We start from the raw sequence: 12,376 nt of genomic DNA, 5'->3' as shown, positions 1-12,376 counted from the left end.
GGAGCGGCTGGGCCCGTGAGCCATGGCCGCTGAGCCTGCACGTCCGGAGCCTGTGCTCCGCCACGGGAGAGGCCACAGCAGTGAGAGGCCCGCGTACCGCAAAAAAAAAAGAAAGAAAAAAAAAAAAAAAAAGTAGATGTTTTTTAAGAGCAGTTTTAGGTTCGTGGCAAAATTAGACAGAAGGTACAGAAAATTCCCATATATCCCTTGTCCCCACATACCCACAGCCTCCCATACTATCAACATCCCGCACAGGGTACACTTATTACAATCAACGAACCTATACTGACACGTCATTAATACTCAAAGTACATATTTTACATTAGAGTGCATTCTTGGTGGTGTATCTTCTTTGAGTTTTGACAAATTTACAACATGTATTCACCATTACAGTATCATAAGGAATAATTTCACTGCCCTAAAAATCCACTGGGCTCTCTCTACTCATCCTTTGCTTACCCATTTTTAAGTCCTAAATTGCAAATAGTAGTTAAGAGATTCTAAATGCTGAAATGACATTCAGAATCTTGAGGATGAAAAGGGAAGGCAAAAGCCAGGGCAGAAAAAAAAATAGGCCAAAAATAAGAGCAAAGGAGAAGTAAAGGAGAGCAGGTACATTTTAAGAATCAAAACACTCCATCCCTTAAAGAGTCGAAGCCAGATCCTTTAAGTACTGTTTTTCCTTCCCATTCTCTTCTAGGAGTTCTGAGAGGGTCTTGGCTAATATACTATAACTGAGTCTTCTTAAGTAGGCAAAGCGTTACAGCTTAAGTAAATTCCTGATCTACATATAAACATTTATTGGAAGTGACTCATACCTTAGGCTCACTTATTTTTAAGATACTAATGGCAAAAACTATGAACAGTCTTGAGTTGGATGCTCTTTGATAGCACATTGTACACTGGCTCTGCAGTCCTCTAGGCTGTATTTGTGAATAGGATTAGCTTGATTAAACAGATTGAAGAAATTTTATAACCAACACTCAGCCTTCCCAAATGTTAAGTCTATTCCTTTCAACACATCTGCCCTTTATTCAGCACAAGTGATATATTGACTATAGCATCAATTCTTTTTACAGTGTTCTGTATTTCATCTGTTCCTTAACCACTGCTTACCCTCCTTGACTAATGCAATCTTATCCTTTCTAGCTCTCATTTTCAGTACTACTCTCCCTCTAATCTATCACTAATCACTAGCTAACTCCTATTACTGCTCTTAGGAGATTAAGTCCTACAGTAGTTTCCAAGTGTCCTAGAAATTAATTCCAAGATGCCTTACCTTACCTTCGTTGCCAAGTCTTTAATAAGGTGTCCCAGATTACTCCTCCTTCCTTCCTTTCCTCATCTATCACCCTCTGGTATGCCTGTTTTAAATGCCCTTTACCTGACAGCCCTCCATTTGCAGTTCACATGTTGTGCCACAGGCCTAGAATGCCTCCTTCCCCCCAAGGCAATCTACTGGTCATCTTCCTCCCATCATTAAAACTTCACTTGCCATGAGGCTTTGTCAGATTACTGTTAGGAGATGCTACTTTTTCTAAAATAATGGATCACAACCCTGGGTGCACACTGAAATCACCAGTGTATGAAGTTAAGTTTCACCAGCGTATGGGATGTCTTAAAATAAAATACTGAGGCCCTGGCTCCATATCAGACCAATTAAAATAGAATCTCTAGGCAAAGGACCCAGATACCGGTAGTGATAGGTGGGGAGTTGTTTATGTTTGGTTGTTTGTTTCCAAAGCCCCACAGGTGATTCTAATAAGCAGTCAGGGCTGTGAACCACTACACTAATCCTACCCAGGCTAGAAACAGAACTCCCATAACATTTATCCAATATGTTCTCTAAATATATCCATATCCCACATCCCAAAAATACACTTACCACATAGCCTTGACCAATATATATAATGTAAATATCTAAAATGCTCCTTCATGAGGCTTAAACACTTTACAGTAGTTTATACACTTGAGCACAGGGTTTCTCTTGTAAAATGGGAAGATACTGTCTACATTATAGGGTTGTCATGAAAGTCAAACGAGATACTGGATTTAGCAAAGCAACTGACTTATAAAGGGCACAAATGTTAAATCCCTTCAGGTATCAAGATTAACACCTGGATTCACTTTTTAAGAAAGAAACAAAACTCAAGTGGCAGTTTGGAAGATACAAGCTATCTGGATGAGGCTGAGTAGATAGCTCCTGGCCAAGAGTTCTAATCAAAGGGGTCATTCTTTGCATAATGTAGACACTCAACAAATTTCACCAGAAGTGTATCCCATCCTGATCCAACCCTTCCTTTAAAAAATTTTATATAGGTGAAATCTGGTTAAAATTAATGCCAAAACCAATAAAAACCTGGAGAAAAAGTCTTTGAAAGTAAGTAAAATATAGCCCAGGGAGGTGCCTGGTTCTCATAGTCCCTTGGCCACACTGTGTGAAGAGGCTGTTCCCAAATTACACAGAAGCACCATCAGCTGGCTCTATCTGCTTCCTTGGTCCCTGCGTTTACAAGCACCCCAACAAAGGATATCTAGAGAGGAATCTGCTGCCAGGGACTGGTCTGCCAGAAATTTAAAATGGAATAAACCTTATTCCTTTAAGTATCAAAACAAAGGTTAAAAGTTATAAAGTCAAAACTCAAATGAGTATTAGAGAACAGAAAATAGGCCAGTAATGACAAATAATGCCAATTTCAATCGACTGACAAGGGCTACCAGGACTGGTGGTGCTGTCTTTTAAGAAGAATTCTGAGACTGAATATATGGGTTTATCAGGAAGGCATGCCACGAGAGATAATGGATATTGGTCATGGGAAAAGGAGGTGAAAAGGACAGCATGTATGACATGTATTTTCCATCCAGAAGACGCATAACTTCAAGAGTCTTAAGAGTCTAAACCTAAAAAGGTAAGTGGTAATGATGTACACACAGAATGGCATAGTTCTATCAGTACTAATCATACTATGTTATCAATCATGTGTTTCTGAGGGCAAGAAGTGCGTGTATCTTATTCTTTTTTGTATCTCCAACACGCATCAGAATGACCTATATTTAACAGACTGTTAACAAAAGTATACTTAATTAACTCTATAATAAGAAAACAGAGAATTATGAGATCACATTATTTTGTGATATGACATAATCACTTAAGGTCTATACACCAAAATACTCTCACACCCTAATAAATGCCCATTTGAACTGCAAGCTTGATTGCAGTAGGTAGGTAGTGAGAAAAACAAGCAGTACCCAAAATGGGAAAGCCCAGGACTAGATCTAGAAGCACAACTTTTAAAAGGGACACCTCTCCCCTCATTTTACTCTTGGGAGATAGAAGCAAAAAGTTAAACTTAAGGTTAACCAACAATGAAATGATACTCCATTTCATTTTGCGTAAGTTTTCACTAGACAAATCCCAATCACCATGAACTTGTATTTAGTTCTCGTACATGGCACAACATCCACTATGTGTAATCAAGCACTTAAATATTTAATATGGTGAGGTTCTAATGTCTATTTTCACTTAGGCAGTACAATACCATTAGTACTACTTTAATTAAAAGAGCTGGCGTGTGATAGAAGAGCAACCTTCCCACAATTGCTCCACAATTGGACCAGAAAAGCGAAAATTAGTTTTACTCAGGGCTTAAAAATTTTATCTATTCTCAAGCTCAAAACTACAATATCAAAACAAACAAACACCTTAAAAGATTATTTTAGGTTACAGGATAGAGCTGTTAAAAGCAAGGTTGGTGGTTAATTCCAAAAATTAAGCCTTGCAAAAAATTAATGTAATATTAACGACAAGTATACTTGTGACTAGAAAGAATGGGTCTGGATGAGCTCTCAAGGAATCTTTTTCTGGATTTTCCACACTTGTGCCTCCTTCCCTATTTGAAGGGACACAAGCTTAACTGGCTCTTTGCTATTTTCTCTAGATTTTTGACACACAAACAAGTTAACCTTGTTAACGTGCCTTTCCCCACAGTTCCAAAATTTCTATCTTAAGAATCAAGTGACTAGGCAATGAATATAGATTTCTTTCTGTGGTAGTTCTGGAAGCAACAAGTGATTGACTATAGAAAAGGGCTTTAAAGGCTTAGATTGCTGAATCCTAATGCTTATAGTTAATAAAATATCAGACATCAATTTGGTCTCTCCAATAGGGCAAATTTAAGCAACATTATTAATTGTAGGTTATCTGAGCAAAAGGGGCTTTCATATCTCAAAAAAGAAAAAAAAAAGAAAATCAAAGTACACAAAGTGATCAACTTCATACCATCATCAGCAAACATGTGCCAGCATTTGAAGAGAGCTAGGAGTAAAAGGACTTTGTTTTTGGTCCAGGCTATGCCTCTTATTAACCATGTGATCTTGCAAGTAATCCAACCTCAGATTCTTCACCTATAAAACAATGAATCTGCCACCCCCTACCCTACTTACCTCACAGGGTTTATGTGAGGATTCAATTAGATAACTATTTGGAAAACTATGAAGACCTAAATACATACATACATATATATATATATATATATATATAGAACCATCATCATGCTAATCACCATGTAAAAAGAAATCACTAGACCACAATTTCCTCCATTCTACCCACTTCATAATCAAAATCACATAACTGTACCAAAAGGAACTATATTGTTATGTGGTTCATTTTTATTACCTAAATTCAGTCTGTTCTCCAAAAGCCTATATAACGACATGTAAAGATGAACTAGCAGAAGAATATATGTGGCAAAGTAGGTAGAGAATTAAGTCATTGAAATCTTTTCTAAAGACTGCCTGCCCCAAACTCAAAGATTCCTGATGGGTCCTTTCAAATATTCACTTTCCTCTGGATTTCAGATGCTTAATTAAAGCACTCTTTTCAGCATTTAATTAAGACACAGGAATATTTTTTCTCCCACAATTCTGAGTTTTGTGACCTTCTAGTAAACATACCATAACAGTTTTTACTGGATCATTCCAATTGGGCTCTATAATACTGCTCTCTAGTGGCTTTCCCATGAGTGAGAAGCAATTTCCTACATCTTTACTGGGCTGTAGAAAGCTGTATATGGTTCCCAAATAATAGAGAATTCTTCCTCTACTGTCACAGTCCTTGATAGTATGGTTTCTATGCTATGTAAGCCAGGTTCCTGGCTGCCACTGTATGAAGGTGTATGAATCTAGACAAGTCATTTATAGTGACTTGGGACTCAGTTTCCACACCTATAAGAATGAGAACTAGATCATCTCCAAGGATCTGTCTGGTTGAAATAGTGTATGATTCTCTTCAGATCACATTTATCAATCCTGCAACTAAGAAACCCCAAAGAACAATCCCATCATAGCTGCAGCTTTGAAATATTCAAAACGTATCTCATCACTCCCCCAGCCCGCAAACAATAGTCACAGGTACCGTAGAACGAATAAGGAATGTTTTAACAGTGCACGGTGGTTTTTTTTTTTGGGGGGGGGGGCATCTCCCAATGAAAACTACCTAGTTACACAACAGTTAAGAATGCAGTTTTCAGGGTCATTAGATTACAAAAAGAAACTGAATCAGAAAGATAATAGGAAGACACATGCAAGAAAATAAACATGAGTGTTCATTTCCAGAAAGCAGTCCAATTTCACACCAGGTTATCTCCCGTGGCTAGGGATAATCTGAGGAGTCCAAGCCTAACCTCTATCACTTCTAATCTTAGAATACCAAAAAAGTCAGCAAGCCTTCACAGATCACTCAGTTTCAAACAACTCTGGGAGTCTTGAATAAGAGGCCTGTATGAGGTGTGGTGGGCATGGGGGGTAGAGAGGGAAGTGGCTCACAGGATGAGCACAGAGGCAAGGGTCTCCCTTCCAGGTAAGACTTCATCTTAATGGTTAATTAAAATAATGTTCGAAAACCAAAATCCAATAATGAATGATTTGCTCAAAAACTGAATACAGGGAACTCAGCTAGGAACATGATTGGATACACAGATGAATTCAGAGAATTTAAAATTCCTTAATGCTCTGGCTCTGGTTGAAGTGGGCACGGGGAGGCTGCCATCCCTCAATTGCGTTCTCCACACTACCCCTTGTCTGGTCAGTGTGAAAACATAATATTAAGAAAAATGTACCCAAATATTAATACTTAAGGAAATATGCTGTCTCACGAGTCTCCTAATGACTTAGGAATTCAGTGGCTGACCGGCCATCCAGCTTTAGTAATCAATGAAGACTTATCAGGGATTAGTTTTGAGCAGGGTATTGAAAGAGAGTAACAAGTCTACTTTAGTTACCTGGGAATATATATTTTTTAATATAACATAACGGATGGGAGAAGCATGCTCGGAAACAAGGACAAGGATCACCATTAGCAAGCATGCAGAAAAACATCAAGTCACCAGTTAACAGCAGTCTAGCAGCCCTTCTTCATCCTGTGGTTTCCACTGTCTCAGGCATTACATTCGTGCTCAACCAACTACAAAGTTTATTTCTGTTACAATGACCACTACTGTTTTATCTAAAACACGTACGCTATAGAAATGGGAAGAAACAAAACAGCTTCTTTAAAGTGAAAAAGGGAAAGCTTGGGGGGCGTCTCCCAGACATCAATTTCTACTGTGAAACACCACCACCCAATGCAAATGATCATTCCCTTCTTTTCAAGCTCTCTGCTTATCTGTTACCTTCAACTCTACCATGCATCTGAGGAGCATAAATATGTACATGACTATAAGTTGAGATGATATACATTGTAATGATTTCCATTATTTCTCAAGGGCAAACTGCTTTGAAATGTGATTTTAGGTTACTTGCACTTATGTAAGAACACAAAGCTCTTACATGTCTGGGTTTCTAGTACAGGCAGAAGGTTAAGGCAGAAACAGTATTAAAAGCCTCTATCCTAGAACCACCCCCCCAAACCAAAATTGTTTCCAGTCTGATACGTTTAAATAAAAAGGTGTTACCCCAGAAAATATAAAATTATCCAAACCTTTCAAATATCATACTTCTGATAGACTCTACAGTAACACCTATAATCATAGTTAAAGGCTTAGAATGTAAAGAACTTACTCATTTTTATGCCCCTCCCCCCAAATTAAAATAACATATAAACCCTACTCTTGCTAGTATACGGTGAACCTGCATTTACCTAAAAAAGAAACTGCACTCAACAGCACTGCTTAAGAAAAGTTATTTGAAGAGAAAATATAAAGAAACCCCAACCCAAGTAAAAGAGACATCTCTTTCCCACTAGTGTTGCTGGTCACTTCTAAAGCTCTAAGTGGTATAATTCATCTTTTCACATACAGGATAATAATGCTTCCAGTTGTTAACACAAATTATGTCAAATATAACGAAGGGGAAAAAATCATCAGCTATACAAGGTCTTCCAATACATCACATAGATAACATGAAAGTCAATCTCAGCTTCACATAACTTGGTCAAACCTGGTAGAAACCAAGAGGGTGTGGATGTACCAGCGACAGTTACCACCGACTAGGCTAAACGATAATAAGCCACAAATTAAAGGTACGGTATAAGGAACACCGCACACCTCTCGATATTACACACCTCTACTTTCTTCAATGCTTGGATCGAAAGAAAATAATTTATCCCTCTCCATGCGGTTTCTCCTTTACAATATAAACTATTTCCAAGCCTGGCTGACTAGTGACATAAAACATTTTCCCCAAGAGAAACCTATAGAAAGAGACAGAAGCCTAGGGCTTTCTCTCTCCTTTTAATTAAGCCCGTACCTCGTCTTACACTTTCCTCTAGGTTACCTCTCCGGAGGGTGTGAAAATATCAACAGACGGTCCCCCAGCCCCACCCTCCCAGTAGTGCCTCGCACTGACTAGGTTCATCCCGCTCCTTCCCTTTCAGCCTCATCACCTTTGAGAAGCTTATCGAATACTTCTCCCCATTTATATCCGCACCCTTATTCATGGCTGTGCACGACAAGCTCCGCATCCTTCTTCCAAGGAAGGGACTAGCAAAAAAGAAAGAGGCATGCTCGAGAAACGACAGACGAAGAAACGTGACAGCCAGACACTTTAAACCAGCGGGGTTGGCCTTTCTCCCCCACCTCAGCCTGCAACCAGCAGTCGGTTCCCTAAATACTGAAATCTCTGGTCTTCACGCTCTCCCCACCCCCGCAGCGATGAGGCCGGAAAATGAAAAGGCCGGGGTGAGACGCAAGGCTGGGTCAACCCTAACGGAGCCCGCTGCCCCCACCCCCCGGGCTGGCGTCCCCGGGGAGGATGGAGATCGCGGGAGGCGCGAGGGCTCCCGGCCCGGGACCCGCCAGCGCGCCCGCCCGAAGCCCCCAGAGTCGCAGCCCGCTACACCAGGGCCCTTCCCCGCCGGCCTCCCCCGGCCCAGCCCCCCGAAGGGCCCCTCCCCGCCCCGGCACTGCAGCGGCACCCAGGGCGGACCCCAAGCTGGCCTCACTCGCACACACGCCACACACAAAAGCGCCGCCGCCGCCGCCTTCCCGCCCCCACTGCGCGGCGGAGTAATCAATGAGGCAGCAGGCGCCCGCGTCCCCTCCGTGCACGCCCGAATGCGGGGCCCGGGCGGCAGGGGCGGCGACGAGGCTCACCATCGCTCCGCTTGATCTCCACGTAAATCCCGATCTGGATCTTGCCGAAGTTGGCCGTTGCCATCACCTCATCTGGAGCAGCGGCGGCTGGCCGAGGGAGGGGGACGCGAGGGCGGAAAAGGCGGGGAGGGGACGGGGTAGGTGTGGGAGGGGGAGCGGTTGCCCGCGGCCGCGCCGGCCCGGGCGACAGCGTGAACGCAAGCCGGGGCCGCGAAGAGCAGCGGCGGGCTGGCAGGCGGAGGCCCCGGGCCTGCAGGCCGGCGGGAGGACGCGCACGCCGGGGCGTCGGGGTGAAGCGAGGGCCGGGGCCGTGAGGCGGCGCGGGCGAAAGTGGGAGGGCCCGCGCCGCCCGCCCTGGAGCAGACGCTGGGGAGGCGGGGCGCCGCGCGCCTGCGCAGAGCGCTCCTCCCGCGTCTCTTCCTCCTCTGCCTGCCTTTCCCCGCTGCCTCGAGGCGGCCCCGCCCGCAGTGAGGTCGGCCGAGGGAGCAGAACGCTGGCTCTACGGGTCGCAGCGAGCCTGCGTCTCGGTTGATTTCGGCGTGCGGCCTGGAAGAGGCAGGAACCCGAGCCCCGGTGCCATCCGGCCTCTCTGGCATCCAAAAATTGGCGCTGTTGCTGGAATGGATTAAGGACCCTGTGGTTTCTGGGAGTTCCGGCTGGAGCGCGTGGCTGAGGGATGAATTTAGGGGTCGGCCATTGACAGCATGGGTTCAGTGTTTCATCTGAGAGTGTCACCTCTGTTGCTACTTAGAGGTGGCCTGTCCAAGTAACCGTCCCAAGGTTTCCCATCCAGTTGTGGAAGAAAAGAAGAAACACCTTTTAGGTGTCACCCACCCTAGGTCAGAATGAAGGTCCTCTTTTCATGGCTTTGACTTATAGCTCATCGCCACTCAAAAAGAAACCTTGTGGTATGGGGGCGGGGGGGAGGAGCTTGACTGCTCAGTTTATGATGCATCCGATGCTGGTGTCTTGTCTCTACTGTAGGGTTCAAGACTATTTGCACTGGACCATAAAACCAGTAACTATGATTCAAGGACCAGAGGGCAGACACAAGGTTGACTAAGGAAGGTGCCTTTCCTGCAGTCACTTAGTTAGTCTGACCACATCAGCATGTGGAGAGCGGGATTCTTCATCCTGGCAGAGCAGGAAGGCCATGTGGACAGGGACCATAGAAACTATGTTTACAGGACTGTAAAACCTCCAAACGAATGACTTTTGCTTCTAGTATTAGGACTTCATATGGAGGAAACACACTTATCGTGCCCTACTTTCTCTAGTCATTGTTAATCTCCCTGTAATATTAACTAAAAACTTAACAGTTTTAAAATTTAAAAATTGGAAACTGGATATATGCGTGTTAAGTGCGTGTGTGGATATATGCAAATGGCTAGAGTTTTCAACCTAATATAAGTAATCAAGTCAAATAGATCCTAAAAGAATTGTTGAAAGATTCAGACTACGTTTGTAACTTGAATATATTAAAGGCATAGTTGTCAAAAGAAGAAAGTTTCTTAGATCCAATCTAAAGTAAAAATAATGTCTATGAAAAAAACACTGGGTAGACAAGTTAGAAAATAACCGGCTTTTACATTCCAGAAATGACATTACTGTAAATCTCAATTCAGGGCCTCTGTTTCAGAATAAGATTTGACCAAATCAAGATTGAGTTTTTGTTTTTTTTTTAATAACCTTGAGAGTTTTATCTGAACTCTTTGAGCTTCTGTCTAGTAAAACTCATTCCCTGATGTCTCTATGACTGAGGTATACAGCATCTATTTATTTGCTTGCAAATTCTTTAAAGAATACAAAGAAATCAAGCTATACAGCTATTAAATTTAAAATTGCTTCATAAAATATTATGTATTATCATGGTTGCCGACACATACTTTGAACCCTGTGGGAAGTTTTCATGAGGGTCAAGTGAAATAAAATGTGATAGTACTTTGTATTTATAATCAAGTTAAAAAACAAAGTAAACCACCCTACAAAAAATAACCTAGTACTCTACTGTAATCTTCAAATCATTAATTCAAATTTTATATCCAGTGATGTACAATTAAACACACTTTGCAATTTGCCTCTGGCCCTCAGCACCTCACATTTGAGAGGATAGCAAGAGCTTTACAGACCTGTCTATATTCTTTTACCCACTCGAGTCCATCCTAACTTAACTGACAGAATAATCTTGCTTAAGGATAGTTCCCATCAAGTCATATCCTATTAATAGTGGCTGCTGTTGTCCTACCCTATCCTGAGTTGATAAACCATTTCAAAAAAAATCATAGTTACTGTCATCGAGCCAAGCCAATCTCTTTATAAGGCCTAGATTAAAATTTTTTTTCTCTGCTTTGGGGTCATTAGTACATAAACGTTAAGAGATTATTCCAAGGAAGAGGCTGTTAAGCCAGTGAGCAGGATTTGAAGCAGAAGCCAACACTCACCTTAACCAGTTACCTGCTCCTCTGGGGAAGAGCAGAGGCATGACTTGGCTCCAGTTGTAGGTCAAGTTATACGTACGTGTCTACATCTTCTTACTTGAAGTTTTCCATTCAGTGTTTGCATCTATTCTCAATTACACAAAGTTTGTGGATCTAGGATCAAATGAAGGAAATGGATACAGTTGACAGAAACTCTTTGACTTTGTTTTCTCCTTTCTGTCCTGTGCTGTTTTGGAGACTTCGGTTGTCAGTGTTTCCCATTGCCATTAAATTTACTCAAATTTTAATTCTAATTAAACTGGTGTAATTTTATTGTAATATATTTTAGTCCTTAAACAAATACATTAAAAACACCTGGGAGATATAAATCCCAATTTTACCCGCTCTGAATATTTACTCTTTTCTTCTCTGTTGGATTTCTCTTCCTGCCTGCAAATATTTTCAGGCTCCTTTGTCTTGGAAAAAAAATCTTCTTTTGATCCTTCTCTTCCTATTTAAATTCCATTCTATTTTTTACTTTCCTTCCCCTGCCAAATTCTCAAATGACTGCTTTAAATACCCACTACCTTGATTCCCCATCACTCATTCATTTCCTAACCCCTAAATCTGGATTCAATCCTCTACTGAATTATATTTTTTACCCCTAAATCTGGATTCAATCCTCTACTGAATTATATTTTTTAAAGTCAACAGTTACTTGTAATTACCTCATTCAGTATACACTGCCATCTTTTTTTTTTTTTTTTTTTTTTTTTTGCGGTACGCGGGCCTCTCACTGTTGTGGCTTCTCCCGTTGCGGGGCACAGGCTCCGGACGCGCAGGCTCAGCGCCCATGGCTCACGGGCCCAGCCGCTCTGCGGCATGTGGGATCTTCCCGGACCGAGGCACGAACCCACATCCCCTGCATCGGCAGGTGGTCTCTCAACCACTGTGCCACCAGGGAAGCCCTACCATCTTATTTTTGAATTTTATTTATTTATTTTTTATACAGCAGGTTCTTATTAGTTATCTATTTTATACACATTAGTGTATATATGCCAATCCGAATCTCCCAATTCATCCCACCACTACCACCATCACCCCCCGCCCTGCTTTTCCTGCTACACTACCATCTTTATTTGCCTTGAATTCATTGAAGAATGGCCTACCTGCTCTCTCCCAAACAATACCATTCCTACCTCAGTTTCTGCTCATATAGTAAGTGATTTACTCTCCTCTATTTTTATTTTTGGCTGTGCCACATGGCTTGGGGGATCTTAGTTCCCTGACAAGGGATTGAATCCATGCCCCCTGCAGTGGAAGCACAGAGTCCTAACCACTAGACCACCAGGGAAGTCCCTTACTCTGCTC

At 42.1% G+C, this 12,376-nt stretch overlaps 1 protein-coding gene across 2 annotated transcripts in view; it reads right to left on the bottom strand.

The window, feature by feature from the left end:
- The window catches only part of KIF2A (kinesin family member 2A), a 70,607-nt gene extending 61,697 nt beyond the window's left edge, over positions 1–8,910 (bottom strand). For both annotated transcript variants that reach the window (XM_081231530.1, XM_081231531.1), the window contains exon 1: positions 8,589–8,910. In XM_081231530.1, the coding sequence (XP_081087656.1) occupies positions 8,589–8,652 (64 nt within the window). In that variant the 5' untranslated portion in view covers positions 8,653–8,910. The remainder of the gene's footprint in view (positions 1–8,588) is intronic.
- Between the last annotated feature and the right edge of the window lie 3,466 nt (positions 8,911–12,376).

Source organism: Mesoplodon bidens (assembly GCF_964165515.1).
Source record: "Mesoplodon bidens genome assembly, chromosome: 4".
NCBI classification, from domain to species: Eukaryota; Metazoa; Chordata; class Mammalia; order Artiodactyla; family Ziphiidae; genus Mesoplodon; species Mesoplodon bidens.
The sequence above is the reverse complement of the archived record's forward strand: the minus strand, read 5'-3'. Positions and strand labels throughout refer to the sequence as shown.